Genomic DNA, 18,531 nt, shown 5'->3' on the forward strand with positions numbered 1-18,531 from the left:
TGCCGTACACGATACTCCCGTGTATACGCGTCTGTATGTGCATGGTCTGGGACTTATGCATATTTATGAAAAGGAAAAGGGAGTCTTTAATTTTATTATGTGTAAGCTGGAACTTTGAATCGAATCGAGAAATGTGTTGTCCGTTCCATGAAGATCGATCGATCTGTCTAATAGTCGGAAATTAATACTTTTATCACAATTGCACGTTATAATTACTTTTTCTCGTTATTATATTTATTTCGATATAATATATATATATATATTGTATGTATTATATTTGGTAGACGTTATTCTTTTAAGAAGCTTTTTCTTTTTACTATTTTATTTGGTATTAGAAGATGTAACTTTCGATCAGGTCGATGAAGACCTGAGTATACGTCGGGAATACGACCGATCTATTTCAAATACAGAGAAAAATAAAAGGATATCAGCCAATTAAGAACCCTCAACGATCGTTATACGTATTCGGAAGAAACTCCTCTTTGATTCCGTTCGTCTTTCCTCTCTAAACAGTTGGTCCTCGACCCATTCTCCGACGAGCCTCTTCAGACTTTCGTATCTCGTTAGAATCCCAATCGTTTCTCGAAGAGAAGAATCAATAATTTCCCATGGTAAGGCAGAAAAGAATCTCGATCGGCAATCGTTCCTTTTTCACAAAGTAATCGTTAGATTTATATGCTTTTGTCTTCGTCTATCTAAAGGGTTACCATTAGATCGCCCCACCCACGAGAGAGAAGAGACGCGAGAATTTTCTCGACGACGAACGGTCTCCTTAATTACGTCTCGAGATCGCAATCGCATTCTTTCCGCGCGCACCCTCTCGACGATTCTCACGCACCTAAGTTCCCTTAGCCGGAAAGTTCTTTAGTGCCATGTATAAGCCTTATTTCCCAAGTGTTCATTTCGAAACCTATGCGACTCATTACGCTTCGAGTTCCTCAAGAATATAATGTTATATCCATCGTTGATAATAATCCTCAAATCATTTTATATCGTATCTTTATCTATTTTCCATCTAATCAATTTCATACTAACGCAATATACAATCGAATCGAACAATTCAATGTTCATTATATCGACGATTGCATCGGTTAGTTTTCACTCTAGAAATAGATTGCCGTACGATAACTTAAAGCTTGAGTTGTTTTAATAAACACAATACTAACGTGTTGTCATTCCACAAGTAGTAGTACGACACTAAGATCAGTAAGAGTGGCGTAGACGCCGAAGGAGTAGGACGTCCTTCGCGAAACAGGTTATCCTCACAATCGCATTCATTAGTAACTACCCCTCTTCCCCGGTAAATAACATTCTTCGATCCTCTACAACATTTTATCGTATCTCGTATCTACGTTCTCGAAACGTACCAAGAATATTTCTTTAAAAAGGAAAGTTCATCGGTCGAGATGTTTACTCGTTTGATTTCCTTTCGAACGTTTACATTTCTTTCTTTTTTTTTTTCTTTTCTTTTTTTTTTTTCTCTTCCTTTTTTTTCTTCTTCTTCTTTTTGTTTTCTTACCGATAAAAGGAAATATCTATCATAGGAGAAGGAGACCTCACGTCGCGATATTCCTATTTTCTCTTTGGATAGCTCGTAACGAAGTAATCGATCATCGACGTACGATCCACGATTAGATCGAAAGAAAGCGATTCGATGCTCTCGTATCAACTCAGGGCGTATCCTGAGTACTCAAGAATATCGCAGTTAGATCGTACTAGCGATATCTCGAACGCGAGAAGAAACTTTAAACTGTCATTAAGGCGACTCGCTCAGGTTAAGGGGTTCATTACCGTTCAGCAACTTGTTTCTCTCTTCTATCTTTTATGTTACCTCTCCCACCCTTTTTCTCTGCGAGGCTCGATTTCTTCTACGTCGGCAGACGAGAGGACTACCACCGTCGTACAAATTACGTCTCGGTTGGATAAATTTACAGTCTCGTACGTCGTACGTTTTCCTTTTAATCACACTTCGAATCGATTCTAATACTCTCAAGCTAAGTAGATAATTCACCTTTTATTTTTTTTTTTTTTTTTTCTTTTTTTTTCTTAGATCGCATCTTTATAATTTATGAATGATATAGATAATCGAATAAAGTTACGAATAAGTTTATATAAACGAACGATATGTAAATCTTATAATCGGGAAAGAAAGAAGTATGGATTTTTGTGAAATCAAAAGGATCTCTTCCATCGGATTTCTTCGAGTCGACGATGAATCCTCGCATAAATAAACGAGCGGTGGTGAACGCAACGGAGGCGTCCATCACCGCCTCCACGTCCGTCCAGTAACGTCTCGCGCGGTAGATATTTTTTTTTTTTTGGGGTAGGAAGACCGAAAGGAGCCACTCGCAAATTAGTCACCGGGTCCAGATTACGAATGGACCACCTCTCTGCAAGGGCCCTGTAGGTATCCCGTTTCAGGAACGTTAAGAGAAATTAAACGAAGTACTTCGACTCGAACGACTCCACCTTCGAAAGGTGGTTCCCGATGACACGGCTCTCTTCGTCATCTCTCATACTACTTTCTTTTGTCTCATCCCCTTCTCGTTGTTGTACGATGTATACTAAGGAAAAGAAAAGTCAGAGGAAGATTGGTAACATTTTACAACGCTATTAATTTACATTTATTTTAAATGATAGACTTCAATCGCGAATACTTTGATATTTATTACACCGGCTAATTCAATTTATTTTCTTTGATTTCAGGTACAAGCTACCGACCCGGATTGCGGAGTAAACGCGATGGTGAATTATACTTTGGCAGCCGGAAGATTGGAAAGCGAGTTGCTTCAAGCACGTAGTGATACCGGAGACATTTGCGTGAGAGCAATGCTCGACAGAGAAACTGCTCCTTACCTCGAGATTCCTGTCATCGCCACCGATAGAGGTGAGTTTTAAGAAATTTTATATTTACTATTACATTACGGATATTAAAAATTTCAAGAACGTCACTTAGATGAGTATCGACGTGGACTATATATCCTAGAAAGTTTAAATCCTATCATGATAATTTACGAGCGACATACCCCAGTTAAGCCTTGTCAATTTGTTAAGCGATTTATCGAGCGCTTTTAGCGCTCCAAAGCGAGCAAGTTTGCCGAGTGTCTAACCAAAATAGGCGAACGCGACCTGGCCGTTGAACGCTGCGGGCGAACAATGCTTTCTTCCTGATGCTCGTATGTAGCTTTTATTCCTCCGCGTGCTCTCACACGGGGAACACGCGATCGGGCAGGTGAGCCGCACCGATACCAAAGAGAAAGAGAGGGAGGAAGACAGAGAAAAAGGATATGGAGAATACACGCAACGAAGAAGAAGAAGAAGAATAAGAAGAAGAGAAGGAGGAGAATACGTAAGAGCAAAAGGAGCGAGGCGTGAGAGGTGGCTATCGCCGCGCCAACATCTAGTAGCCCTGTAATAGGCTTTATGATTTATGTCGCCGCTGAATTCTGTACACATTTTCAATGGAATACGTTCTTCTTCTTCTTATGGGAAAACGTACTGCTTAGCTTACCGTCGATCCCATTGATCGCAAGATGTCCTGGCGCTACGTAAGAACGACAACCTTTCCTTTTAATCTTCTAAACTTTAAATTGCAAATATTTCTCCTTTTAATAATCCCAAAATATTAAAACAATATTTTTTTATGATATAATATTTCAATAGGAAAAAAATGTTAATATTAGAAAAAACTTTTATATACGTCCTCGTTACATTGGATCTATGGGAAATATATCTATTCAAGTTCTCATTTTATAAATTAATTCGAACTATCCGTAATACATATAATTATTTTTCCAGACCCACGATATTATTGAATATATGGAATCGAATCATTTATGAATTTTTATATAAATAATTATCGATTTATTATTTCTTATCACTTTATGTAATAATGATTTTACATAACTATCAACGTTATACGTATCGATATGTATACGTGAATGTATGCGTTTAGTTCCAAGAAGGAGAAAGGACAGAAAGAAAGAGCAGAACACGAACAAACGGAGAGTCTGAGAAAGAAGCTGCACGTATCCCATTGTCGCAACTTCGCGCCGTTTTGCAAATAGGCACGTATGTATGTACTCGTAGCTCGTACCGTAATTGTCGCTCGTTATCGATACGATTGTCCGACGTGTGCACGCGCGCGAGTACTAGTAATGTCACACACATGGAGATCGAAGTTTGTGCCGGTGAACACGAGATACACAATAGAAAAGCGCCCGGATATGACGGCGATCTTCGTCGCGCGTAGGAACGTTCTTCGCGAGAAAGAGAAGTAGAGGGGAGAAAGAGATATAGAGAGAGAACGAGAGGGGGGGGGGAGAGAGAGAGAGAGAGAGAGAGAGGAATGGACCGGTGCAGAGGCTGCGCTTCTTCTCGCGTGATTTATATCACCCACTGACGAAGCAACGTATACTTACCAACACTACTACTACTAGACATTACTACTTCTACTACCACTACTCACTACTACTACTACTACTACCACTACTACTACTATTACTACTACTACTACTACTACTACTACTACTACTACTACTATTACTACTACTACTACTACTACTATCACTACTACCACTACTCGTTTCCGTCTCATGCTGTGTACTCTTCTTACCTTTCCTTCTCTCTCTTCGATCGCTCATGCTCCTGTTTGCTCTTAGCTACACATGCGAAAAGGTGTAAGACACTGATGCACATCAATTCCTCTCTGCCGATGGAATGTTCATTGATAGTAGAATTATCTATAATCTATATGTAGCTTTTGCAAAAAGATTAGAGAAATTTTCCATCTTAGAAATATAAAATCGTATCGGATGTAATGTTTTATCGTGTAATTTTCTAAATTGTTTATTTCTTTTTTGTTTTTACATAAAGATGTTTAAAAGACATCATTTATCTCTATAAAACTTTTCAAACATTCTATAAAATATTAAAACATTCTATCTCTATCGAAAACGACGGGAGAAAATATTTTTTTTTTTTTTTTGCAAATTGTTGTGATCGTAAAAATTTCGTAGTTTTTCGTCATAGTACTTAATCAAATTTATTCGATTATAAACTTTAGAATTTCATATAAGTCAATGTTTATCCAATGAAATTAAATAGGTCAGGGTATTATTGCACCTGTTTTTATCTTACATTAATTTGCATAGTGATATATTTCTGAAATTTTAAAAATAGTATAAATTTCGAACATAGATCATTTTAACAATATGTCGTAAATAATTTTTTAAAACTTTCTTTCGAACTAATATTATCTATCATGTAAATTATATTATTATTTATTTATTAATCTAAAAGATAATACAATAAGGAGAAATTGAAAGTCCGTATATATAAACGAGATGCAAGACTGGTAATTAATGTTACTGATATAAAGGTTCTAAACAAAGGAGGTGTATATATATATATATATATATTCGAAGTTAAAGGATATGATATGAACAGTCGAAAAAATGAACGTAGATCGTTGTTCTCGAGATTACGAGAACTAGAAAAGTTAACCTATTGCTTCTTCGACAATAATCGAGCGGAAAGGCCGACGATAAGTCGAAGCCGAGTCTCGTCTTGTATCTCGCGTTAATGGCGAAGGATAACGGTTGGATACGCGGTGGTGATCGATAATTATTACCTACGAGCGAGCTTGCTTTGAATCACGCGCTGAGATCCGCACCATCGGAGTATCGTACACACGCTTATAAGATCACCTCGAGGAGTGTGTTACTTTGTTTGAAGTTAGAAAATAGAGAGAAGAAAGGATAACAAAATAAAAAAAAAACAAAATAAAAAATAAATAAAAAATGAATTTATATGAAAATTATATGTTATACAAATTAAATACGAATCTTAATTTTGTTAATAATATATTTGAAACAATCCATGTTATTTTTCGATAAGAAAGTTATGCGATTATGTACATTCTCGAACGAATTTCATGCGAATAGTTGATTTTTCTTTTTTTTTCCTTTCGAATATATATATATATATTTTCTTTTTCTTTTTCCTTTTATTTAATCATATATTCGTTCCTTGCGATTACTGTTTATTTCACTTCACATCGAAATCCTCTTATCGAGCCAAATAATGTCGGCGTAGAGAACGAAACTACGAGATTTACTTCGAGCAAAGTCGTCATAAATCACTAGAATCCTGCCTACCGTCGTACCTTTTTTCGAGTCCAATCAGCCGACCACTTTTTTCCTTCGTCTCACTTTCTCTATCACATTTACATATAAGTACTACTTCTTCTTCGACAGTTGGAAAAAATCCATTGAAGAGAAGCTTACAAAAAGAAAAAAAAAAAAAAGAAAAGAAAAAAAAAGAAAAAAGGAAAAAAGAAATATCTTATCTTAATGAAAGACGTTCAATGATAATGAAAATCATATTTCCAATTGTACAACATAAGTTGATAATGATCCACCAGTTTTGATTAATCGAAAACGATAACTTAAGAATGTCTCCTTAATCCAATTAAGAGGATTACCTCAGTCGCATAAAATATAAAGTGATAAATAATCCTTATCACGAGCGTATAATCATAGGTCGATTGCTTTGACCGTAATATGGAATCTTCTGATTATAGAAGAAGAGTGTCGCACAAACGTATATGTTTTTATGTGTGTATATATGTATATCTGTGTGAGAGAAAGAGAGAGAGAGAGAGAGAGAAATAGGGAGAGGGGTAAGTGTTAATATCAAAAGACAGTATGTAAATCGGGTAATCCGATGTTTAAACGGTTTACACCCGTAACTCATAGTAATGTATGGACTCGAGAGCTCGAAGGAGCTCCGAGCTGGGAGAAGATTTATAGGTACTAGTGTCATTGGAGTCATGCGTCAACGGGCAAGTCTTCTCCCTTTCGTCCCTCGAACCTTCGACCACCACAGTGTCTTCACCAGGGTGGGGAACCTTTTACTGGCAAAACAAAAAAAAAAAAAGAAGAAAACAAGCTGGCTTTTGCTCGCAAAAAGACCAACCAAATCTTTGCATTCTCTCGAATAACGAAGCGCGAGAGATCCTTCATCGAATTCTTAGAATAAAAAATATAAAGCTCGAACAAATAACGTGAATTAACGTTTAGTGGGATTTAATCTGTAATATGAAACTTCGAATGGTTTGATTGGAATTTTGTAATAATACATTCATGCAGTTAATTGAAAAAATCGCAAGATCTTTTTACAAATCCCAAACGTACGTAGGATCAAAGGGCGGCAAAAGGGAATGGTTAGGTGTTTTCGAAGGACTCAGGGGTGTATCAAGTTCCAAGGCGAGTACATCGAGCACGGACACAACGACATTGGAGGTGACTTTATTGACACCGGCATCATAAATCTTCGAGACTTAACTCCCACCGCAGTTATTCTCGACATTGTCGTACTCGTATTTCTTCCCTCTCCTCTTCTTAACTTTGTGCGTGCACAATTCGGCGCATTCGTACCGAGCATGAAATTTTCTTACCTTGTAAAACGTTCGAACGAATGCGGGCGTAGAACAAGCTCAGAGGTTGCTAAAAACTCTAACATGAAACCATTATATCCTTTATAAAATTTCTTCATTCTATAGTTTGATTTAAGTTACATTTGTCATTGACATTGCGTGTACAATGATTATGTATTACATATAAGATCACGAGGATTTACAATTTATAAACGTTTTAAATTTAACTCTGAATGATTCAGAGTTTTTAAATATTCCGAAGTTGAGCACCGCGTTTAAATATCGGCGATATAAATCAACCGTCGATGTCTTCGTATTCTTCTCCCTGTAGAAACCAACGAAAATGGACTCATCTCGGCGTTTGGCTGCGTGAAATTAAAAGGGTCAGTTTCGCGAGTATCAAAGTAATATCCGAATGTATAATATATCCCAATCGTTCCTAAATCCTTCTAAACGAAACATGGATATATTAATTATATCCATTAATAAAGTATTTTTCTTTTTGATTTCAGGTGGTCTTAGTACAATAGCAATCGTCCGCGTACAAATAACCGATGTGAACGACAATAGTCCGATATTTGAACCTCAGAAATATAACGTGACTTTAAGAAGCGATGCACCGTTTCAAGGGCCAATTTTAAGGGTAGTAGCCAGTGATCTCGATGCAGGATTATTTGGACAAGTTGCTTATAGAATAACCAGCGGTAACGAAGCTGGAATATTTCGGATAGATCGAAACACAGGTGAACTTCATGTTTCAAGGCCGAGTCTTCTATCCAGATCGGCTTTGCACCAACTCAATATCACGGCTACTGATGCAGCTGGCTTGAAAAGTACCGTCGATGCGGAAGTTAGGATAACGATGTCCCTTCCAGGACACAGGATAGCGACTTGCGAGAGACCACGTTACGTTCTCTCCGTTAAAGAAAACCAACCGCAAAATACTGTCGTTGGAGGTATCAAGGACACCGTATCTACGTCATCTTTACCAGGTACGTTCAACGCTATGCTCCTTTTATACATTTTTATTTGTCCTTAACAAATCTGAAACTTATAAATATAGTTAAAATATATTAAGTTTTTATCAGTGATTAATTTTCTGTCAAGGAAATGAAATCATATTTAACAAATATAGTTTTAAAGTAACGTGATATTATAGATGGTTAAACTTGTTCGTTTCTCTTTTGATTGCGTTTCTAAACAAATCACGTGTACGTTCAAGATTAATACTCCGTTATTTTAGATAAAATCTGAAGAGTAAAAGAAAGAAAGAAAGAAAGAAAGAAAGAAAGAAAGAAAAAAAGAAAAGAAAAGAAAAAAAATATGCAGCGCGCTATGCACGTAACTCGAGCGATCATCGTCTCAAGTAGTTTCCTCTCGTAATCGCCATAGCTCCGGGGGTCATCGGGAAGATCCAAGAATACTTTCCGTTCATAAAAGAAGTAATCTAAAAAGTTTTAGAAGCGCGTTAGCATCTTCTCCTCGAGCTAGGTCTCGCAAATACCACGAAAACGTATTCCACGCGCGGCGCTACCGCGTTAGCATAGTCGCGTCACGAGAGAGGATACGAAGAGGACTGCGACGAGAACGATGAAGAGGAAGAGGAGGAGGAAGAGAAGGAGGAGGATGCGAGAACGCCTACGTGGCGATTCGGTATACCTACAAGCACGTGCAAAGCACGATACACTATCGTAGGAAAACGAGCTTGTGCTCGAGAATATTCTTCTCTTCTTCCTCTCCTTCGTTCTCCTCACTGTATAACATGGATACGATAGGAGAGGGAAGAGGTCTTGGTATGAGCAAACGGCATGTAAATCATACGAGAATATCTATTCAACGTGATAGCAACGTGGAACGCGTCGTAAGGATAACGCGCCATGCTCGTCACGGGTCTTCGTATTTGCATCGTGCCCACAGGATTCGCAGTTTTCCTTATTGGTAACGACCCCATTTTGACTTCCATTCGAGTAATTTAAGCTTGCATTGTCGTCCTACCTACGTCGGTCTGCATCTCTTTCTTTCTTTCTTTCTTTCTTTCTTTCTTTCTTCCTTTCTTTCTTTCTTTCATTTTCTTTTCTTTTTATTTCGACCAACTAACTTAGAAGATCTGATGGATTGCCTGACTCAACGATTTTCTTTTTACTTAATTTTCAAACTCGAACAGATTAATTTCGTTCATACGGGTTATAGATTTGTAACGAACAAATAGCCTTGACTCGAGTTTTAAATCGATCGAATATTTAGGATCGAAAGAAGATAGAGATAAATTTTTCATAGAAAATAATTTCATAAGTTAGGAGAAAGAATAAGATGACAAAAGAGATAAGGAATAAGTAGATGAGTTGGTCCGTACTGATGTATCACGTAGGATTCGTAAAGCGGGTGTAGTGGGAGATGGGGGAGGGGGAAGAGGGGAGAACTGAGGGGGGAGGGGGAGGGTATAGGGAGTGAGGTACGTAAAGGAAAAGGTAAAAGGTAAAAGGAGGGAGGATGAGAGGTACGTATCCGTGTTTCCACACTGGTGGTACATCCGATGCAAGATACGGCGCGTCACGACCTGCGCTCACCGCGCCATATACCCGGTGCACCGTGTAAAGTGTCTCGGCGTGCATCGAGCACGGCTTCACAGTACATTATAGTCCCGACAATGGTGGATAGTTTACACGGTGGTGCCTTACCGGTGGTGGTCGTATTGTTCGACCGCCATGGCCCGCATATGCAGACCTCTTGCATATCAATGCGGATACTTTTGCGAAAGAGGAGAAAGAGAGAAAGAACTATTCACCTTCCTTTCTCTCTCTCTCTCTCTCTTTCTCTTTCTTTTTTTTTTTTTATTGAAAATATAACACAATTTAATAACGAAATGTGCTTTTCAAAACGAGTTTTATAGTAATGCTTCCTTTTAATTACTTCTATTTAAGAATTTTACGTAACGTTACGATCATTGGTATCGTTAATGACGAAATTTTTGCACGTTTATTCGAAAAATGCAATTCATGCATATTGAAACGAACACGTCTACCTAAAGTAAGTTACATTTACATTTTCTTTACCGAAACGCTTCAACTCTTGCCATTTAAGTAAGATCGTTCCATTTATCCACCGTTGCTGATATCTTCTGGATCGAATCGTCGATTTTTACCGATGATGAGACACACACTGAGAGAGAGAGAGAGAGAGAGAGAGAGAGAGAGAGAGAGAGAGAAAGGAGAAGAGGGCCACGCGTCCGTACAAGAACCTGTTCGTGCGAGAAGATGCGGCTCGGCGTGCGAGTTCGCAATATTTGACACACAGCAGCCAATCAGATTATCAGATTAAAGTTGAAGGGAGCCGGCGAACGTTTGTGCACTCGCGCACAAGGCACTATACTCAGACGCACCGCTTCGCATCGATGCTCACCAATCTTTTCCCCACCCATTTTACGACACCTGTTCCAATGAACACGAACTCGTTCTCCAAATGAAAGGAAAGAGAAAGAACGGAATGGGAAAAGTCTATAGGATAAGGGACAAAGGAATATTGTTTGGTGAATTATCATTGGTCAAAGTTTTCGAGGCTCAAATCGAATAATTTAAATCATCTTGAAATTATTGGGAAACAATTCGATTGTTTCGACTACCAACTAACGAAGAAAATAAAATAAAGGGTATTCTAGAAATGGAGAAAAACCGATGGCGATACTTGTCCCCTCGAGGTCGATACTTAAAAACACTTGGAAGTAGACGAAGTCCTTATTGGGTGCGTCGTTCGAACGGTGGACATGCCGGATACTGTATCCTTCCATAAAACCTCGCGACAAAATGAGGAACGGCTTTCATTTTACGGCCGAGTTTATAGCACCTCGAGAAAGAAGAGAGAGAAAATGATCGGTCCGTGATCGGTTGTAGATGAGAGACCAGTCTTATCTTATCCTCGAAACGAGCGGCCGCTCCTAACTCCTCAGAAATTCTAAATGGTCACGAAAAATAGCGAGAAAATACGATAGTTTCTTTACGCGGACCGATTATTATCTGAGAAGAATATACCTGGTACAGTTTATTCGAAAAATATCAGAGAAAAATCTCAATCACTCGGAAGAGTATTTTATACGATAAAGAAATTCTGACGTTCTCGAGTAAAAGGAATCATGATCGAATCCCATGACACCCATGACACGAAACAAGATCGATATGGACGTACACGACGATAGTTTGTCTCTTCTCTCGGATGTGCGAATCGAAAGCAACGAGAGGCTCCTTTCTCCGAATCGTTTCGGAGTACATCGGAAGGTACGATAACGACGGTAACAAGCGTCTTCGTTAAGGATATAACGTAATCGCATAACGATCGCTCTACTCGTATTCTCGCTTCGACGAACTTTCCCGTGACGATCGTAAGTCTCGTCGAAGAGAGTCGATCTCAAATCCATTCCATTTTCATCGTACTTTTAACTTCGCACATTATTTCTTCGAAATAAGAGGAGGGAAAAAAGAAAAAAGAAAAAAGAAAAAAGGATATAAAAGTAGTCCTCGCAAAATATCCTCTTTTACGTCCGTCTTGGTCGTTCGTGTTCAAAGTTCCCCGAGCTAATCGAAAATACTGGTTAAAATGGTGGCAAGCGTCGAGGGCAAGAGATTCCATCCGAACTGGCAGTATTTCGTACTTTTCGGAGGCTGAGATTCTTCGTCCCAAGAGAATGCGCCTCGTGTGCTGCTGAAAAGGGTAGACGGAAAAGAGGAATAAGATGAGAAGAAGGTGCAGGACCGTCCTCGTCGTCGTCGTCGTCGTCGTCGTCGTCGTCGTTGTCGTCGTCGTTGTCGAGGTCGCATAAATCGTCGCGAGTCGGATTCCGGGCAGCCGAACGTAAGCCGCCATTGTCCAAGACTTTTTGCCCCTCTCTTTCCACCATGAGAGAACTGCTAGCTGCTATGGAGCTGCACTCTTTGCATACGCTTTAAATATCGCCGCTCCGTTCGCCTTTGAGGTCCCTCAGCCTCACTGGATCCCTCTTCTCCTCCTCCTCCTCCTCCTCCTCCTCCTCCTCCTTCTCCTCCTCCTCCTCCTACTCTTTCTCGACGTGGAATGAGATACGAGGGATTGCCGATGTGAAACTTGACGATTCCTTTCGTGAAAGAAATTTCGACTTTAATCTCGTTTATTTTTGTAAACAATGTGCAAGTGTGAACGTTTCATATCGTACGTCATAAAGGAGAAAAAAAAAAGAAAAAAAAAAAAAAAAGGAAAAGGAAAACCGGTTCGTTTTAAGTTAAAGAAAAATTCTTATGATTTGCAATATTCATCGGTACTATTAATAAAAAATCAAATACGAACAAGTTCCTTTTCTTTTTTCACGATCATGCGCTCGATATAGAAATTTCTCAACTCGAATATTCATTCTTCGATCACAGTTATTATCTTTCTCTCTTGTATCTTCGTAAATTCCACGATAGCGAAAACGTCGTAATATAATTGAAATCTCGTAGATCGAGCCGATTGCGTATCGATCGTGATCGCTAACAATAACATTAACGACAAATATATCTATCAGAAAGCGATTCCGTTCCTCTAATTGGTTGTTCATGCCGACACGAGGAGTAGGAAAAAGGGTTTGAGAGAATGCTAGGCGGAGATAATTATTTCGACACGATCAGAACCTTGGATCCTTCTTTTGGATTAATGCTGATTGTATTAGCACCGTTTTATATTCCGAGATAATTTTAATTCCATGACAAGAGACATTTAATTTATTTATCGCATCTCGTAAAAGCTCGATCCTTTTTTACTCTTCTAACCCGATGTACTTAAGTCTCGTCATCTTACTGTCTTCCATCAGAAGGAGTGAGATAAAACGAGATCCTTTTTTTATCGAATTTCTTTTGTACTGATAAAAAAGAGACAGACGATCGAGTCTCCTCTCTTCGAAATTATTTATACGCGACATATCCTTTCGTTCGTTTTAACGATCACTATAAAGATCAAACAACGTTTTTCATTGCCGATTAAAATCCATTTTTAAATTTCTTCTGCGGGAAATGATCGTTTAAACGAGGTGGATTATACAAATATAAGTTTGACAGATCCCAATGAGTACGATTGTTTTTTTTTTTTTTTTTATTAAAATTCCTATCAGTAAAAAACATTCTTATCGTAGAAGATCGTATTATATGAATGCAATTTCCTTTCAAAGTTCTCGTTCATCGCAATATTCTTGTCCATCTTACATTAGCGTCGTGCTTTCACCGGACTTGCAAATTTCGTGCGACCGTCGTCTCTCGGTTGAGTCCACGAAACTCCTTGCTGAATATCCTCGACTTTCTGCATCTCGAGCGAAAGAGCTCTCGAAGAGTTCCGTGCTGAAAGATCCGCGGTTCGAGATAGCAACGAGTCTCTTTTCTTTTTCTTTTCCTCTTTCTCTCTCTCTCTCTCTCTCTCTCTCTCTCTTTCTCTGTTTCTCTCTTTTAGTCGTGCAACGACGAATGTTCGCGGTCTGATTTGCGTAACTTCGTTCCCGGAATTTTGTCCACCCTCTTCCTCTTTCTCTCTTTCATGTATATATGTCTATCCTCTTTCGGCACATAGAATTTGAACTGGAAAGAATTTAAATAGAATCAAACCGATTCAATTACCATCACGTTCGGAAAGTAAATTGGACCGTTTCGATATAGAAAGGTTACAAATCGAATAAGATTCGATCAGCAATAACTATCTTTCTTTTCGATTGTTAACCATGCGTATTTCGATTACTTTCTGGAATTCCTATATGTAATGTATAGGTAAACGTACTCTATTAATTAGAGAGAAATTACATAATCGAGGATATCGTTAACGATCGGTACGTCTCGTAATTCGTTCGAGTTCATGTCCATTAAGTTTCCTGCTATAGTAAAAAGGATAATATATTCTACGTTTAAAAACTTTTTTTTTTTTTTATACGCACATACCTAAATATCCTTACGTTTTTATTCACTTTAGTATTTTATGAATCGATACAAGTTCAATTAGGATCAAGAAACTATCTTTCGTTATTCCTTTTCCTCACGTATTAACATCGCCAAGAGAAAAGATTAGACGAGGACAAAAAGGGTGAGGATAGAAGGGAGAGTAAAAGAAGCTCGGAGCACGTATGATAATCTCAGTTGGTTTCGCTCGGCGGGCCTCAGCACCCGTTTATATCATTTTCGACAGCGGCTGTTTATTGCCTGATGCAAATCGTTCTCTCTCCGCTCGAGAGGGACGACCTCGTGGCATCTCGGCAAAGTACCGCGACGCTGGACCTTGGTGGTTGGTCTTTCTGCTTCGAGAACTCATCTCAAATCTTTTCCCGTATCTTCTACCGTACTTTATCACATCATTATCAGATTTTATTCAGCACATTGAATTCATTCCCGGTGCAATACTTATAAATAGAACATTTTTGTCCAACCAAAATTTCAAAATAGATCGAACGAGATGTTTCTGAAGATTATGGGGGTAGGGTAAGGGGAGGGTAGAGGGAGAAAAAAAAACAAAAAAAGAAACATAAAAAAGAATACGTGGAAAAGTATAAGAGGAAGCGACGATCGATTTGAAAAAGGTAACAACGTGAGATCTGGGCTCTCGGGGAAGGAAAAATCAAAAACCGAGTACATCGGTGAATCGGTGGAATCCTTAGATGCTCGTAAGATATACCGAAGCGCGCGCACCTCGGTACGCCTCGGTATCTCGTCTGGACCGTATACGAAGCGTTTCTCTCCCTCGCACGTATACACTTACACATATACACGTATACCAATAGCACGATCGCTGGTTATTGGAAGATTCGCCTTGTACTACCGCAGTGGCTACGACGAAAAAAGTACGCTCGAGCGTGCAGAAATCACGGCTACTTTTACGACGTAAATCCACGTGCATGTGAGAGTATAATATATGTGTGAGAGTATAATATATGTGTGAGAGTATAATAGTATGTGTTTGTATATGTGTATAGATACGCCAAAGATACGGTGCATATGCCGCGATCCTAGATGTTGTAAAAGGCCAACGATAGACCGGCTCTCTCTCTCTCTCTCCCTTTCCCTTCCTTTCTCCCTTCTTCCCTCCTTCTTTCGTATATGATGCACCTCTTCGACCCTTATCTCGCGCCTCGTTATCGCCGTTTACCATCGCCGCTAGCACAGACATTCTCCGTCCCTCTTACTCTCTATCTCTTTCTCTCTCTCTTTCTCTCTTTCTCCCTATCTTACTAACGGTGCGCATATATAGCTACATGTACATCTTTCTCCTCACACTGATGCATTTCTCTCTTCCCTTCTCTTTCTATCTTCCTATCGGATATCTTGCACCGCTTCGATCCCACCTCTCTCTCTCTCTCTCTCTCTCTCTCTCTCTCTCTCTTTTTCTCTCTTTCTCTCTCTACGCTCGTGCCTCACTTTGGAATTTCGACGAGGGAGAATTACCACAGGGTAATACTAGATGAGATTGTTCCCTCGCGGGGAAAGAGGAAGATAACTCGTCGAGATCGTTGAACGTTTTCACGCGGTTTGCTTTTTCTTGTAATTGAGGTGAACCGTTCGAAATACTTCGATGATACTTCGAATTGAACGAATTTAATTTCAATCGATAAACTTTAAAGCGTACGTTCGCGTTTCACAATTAGAATATTTATAAATTAATAACAATGCCAGAGGATATGAGTATTATTCATCCCGTTGTTAAGAATACACGTCGAATAGGTTTGTGAATCCTAGGAGGCCCCAAGTTGGTAAGACAACGTCGCCGAGCCATGTACGAAGAGTTTTGAGCGTGTAGCAAAGAAATCCTTCCCGCGAAGGTATAGTAGTAGATCGTCGGTGGTAGGCTCGCGCTAGCTAATGTCGAGCATCATTTTAATTTATTTTCGCGTCGTTGGATGCCCAGCAGCCTTATTGTCGCCGTCCATTGTCTTGTCTTTCTTGCGGTGCAGCGTCTTGCTAGAGACTCTCTTCCGTTCTCTCTCTCTCTCTCTCTCTTTCTTCTTCCTTCTACTCCTTCTTCTCCTTTTTCTCGAGCGAACACAGCCGACCATTTAGCCGCGTCCTACTCCAGGACGTCTTACGCATGTACGAAGCCCTATTCGTTTGTTTACCGATCTCCAATGCGAGCGTACATTTCTTGCACTATTGTGCACTCCGATGCACGCTTGCACAAATCCTACATCGTTTTAAGACAATTTCGTTCGTGTTTGTGATCGCGTTATATGGAACGCTTTTGACCGTGGTTACAGCAGGAAACCCTCCCGCCCCCTCCACTTCTGTCCCTTTTCATTTCTCTTTTTATTTCTGAAAAGAAAATTAAAAACATTCCTACATCCGTACGTACGTATGGTACATATATACATACGTCCAAATATATATATATATATATATATATATATATATATGTACGGGACGTGAAGCAATTTTTCAAATTTACTCGAATACAGAAAACACGGGTGAGTTTTTCAAAGCACGCTCCCTTCGAATGACGAGGCGACACTCTTCGCCACGTAGGGAAAAACAATCTCGTAATTAAATAATGATGATTAGCCCATGATCGCGGTTGAGTCGAGCAACGCGATGAATGCGATGAAGAAGCGATATCGCGAGTAAAGGAACGTTGTCGTTGACGGGGGTCTCGTTTCTCTTCTATCTCTCTTTCTTTCCCCTCCCTTCTCACTGGAGTCTTCTTCTCCTTCTCGAGCCTATCCGGCTTTCTCCGAGCCGACTCGCGACCCTCTCCTCACATTTCAATCCTACGTCGATTCGTTTAAGGAATATATATTGACGTGTCGTGGCACATAGACGCTAGGAGGCTTTACGAGACAAGATCAGGCTAACTCCCTCCCATATAAAACAATTTCCCCTTCTATTGGCCGATTTAATAACTACATTGATTTTAGTTTTAAATACGAATTAGTATCAATCGCTTTTACGAAATCAATTGTCCACACACCCAATTCTATTGGCGAGAATAATTGTCGATTGTATTAAACCTAATTACTAATCACGATCTTACGCAATTCGACGTTGAACGAAGAAAAATCAATATCGAAAGATACTTGTACATGCAATTAGCTCGTGCATCGTACGTTAATTAACGAACGAGAAAGTAAATTTTTCTCTTGTCCACAACTGTGCAAATTCTGAAACGAGAGGGAAAGGGAGAGGCAAGAGAGAGAGAGAGAGAGAGAGAGAGAGAGAGAGAGAGAGAGAGAGAGAGAGAGAGGAATAGAGGAAAGCAAGAAAAGAAAGAGAGAGTGGATATCGTTTTCACGTGATCGTGCCTATCGCGATCAGCGCTATAACCGTGCCTACCGGTCCAATTAAAAATCCACGGATTTATGCAAACGTTCCAGAGTTCCTTTCGTCGTCGTCGTCGTCGTCGTAGGACCGAAAACCCGACTTGGGACATTCCACGATTCCTCCGTGCGGGAATAATCGATCGCGCTGGCCGCCGAGCACGCGTGTGTTAAACTGAAGAAAAAGAAAAGAAAGAGGATAAGAAAAAAAAGTGGGAGAAAAGGAGCGGAGGCAGCGAGAGAAAGAGGCCGATCCCCATATTTAGAGCGGTATGGCTCGTAATTCGGCGGGTTACGGCTTCGCAAAATGGACTCCCCCCCGTGGCTCTTCCTCTTCCTTTCCCTTCTTTTTATTTTTCTCTTTTTCTTCTTTCATCGTCGATAGGGTAGCACGATGATGCCGATGAAAATGTTCATGGTGTTGGTGGTTAAGATGGCCAGGCGACAAAGTATTTACCGTAGGCGATTACGACCTTTTCCTGAACGATCGTAAATGCGCGACTCTCGTCGTTGGGGAGCCAGTGTGATGACGACGCCGCCCCTGAAAGAACGACCGGCCACCGAGTCGACCTCGGTCCATGGGATGGCCCGTTACGAGTTAATTAGCAAAATAAAAGGAGCTCCGACGTCCCCGACTACCAGAGAGAAAGAGTGAGAGAGAGAGAGAGAGAGAGTAGAGAAAGAAGGAATGCAAAAGGGAGCACCGCATTCGATACGGATCTTACTGATCCATCATTATTTTTCTCGGTATATTTCACAGATTTTATTGAAACTATTTCGTTAAACGGAATCCATGGTTCTTTATTATTTCTTCCTTTTC

The 18,531-nt window shown here is 39.7% G+C and overlaps 1 protein-coding gene across 4 annotated transcripts in view; it reads left to right on the forward strand.

Moving 5' to 3' along the window:
- LOC124953028 (protein dachsous) overlaps positions 1 to 18,531 on the forward strand; it is a 296,657-nt gene that overhangs the window by 245,455 nt on the left and 32,671 nt on the right. For 2 of the 4 annotated variants that reach the window (XM_047503820.1, XM_047503822.1), the window contains exons 2-3: positions 2,707 to 2,887; positions 7,930 to 8,430. In XM_047503820.1, the coding sequence (XP_047359776.1) occupies positions 2,707 to 2,887; positions 7,930 to 8,430 (682 nt within the window). The remainder of the gene's footprint in view (positions 1 to 2,706; positions 2,888 to 7,929; positions 8,431 to 18,531) is intronic. The other 2 variants (XM_047503821.1, XM_047503823.1) reach the window with 1 other exon arrangement.

The sequence above is a fragment of the Vespa velutina genome, chromosome 11, assembly GCF_912470025.1.
Source record: "Vespa velutina chromosome 11, iVesVel2.1, whole genome shotgun sequence".
Classification (NCBI taxonomy): domain Eukaryota; kingdom Metazoa; phylum Arthropoda; class Insecta; order Hymenoptera; family Vespidae; genus Vespa; species Vespa velutina.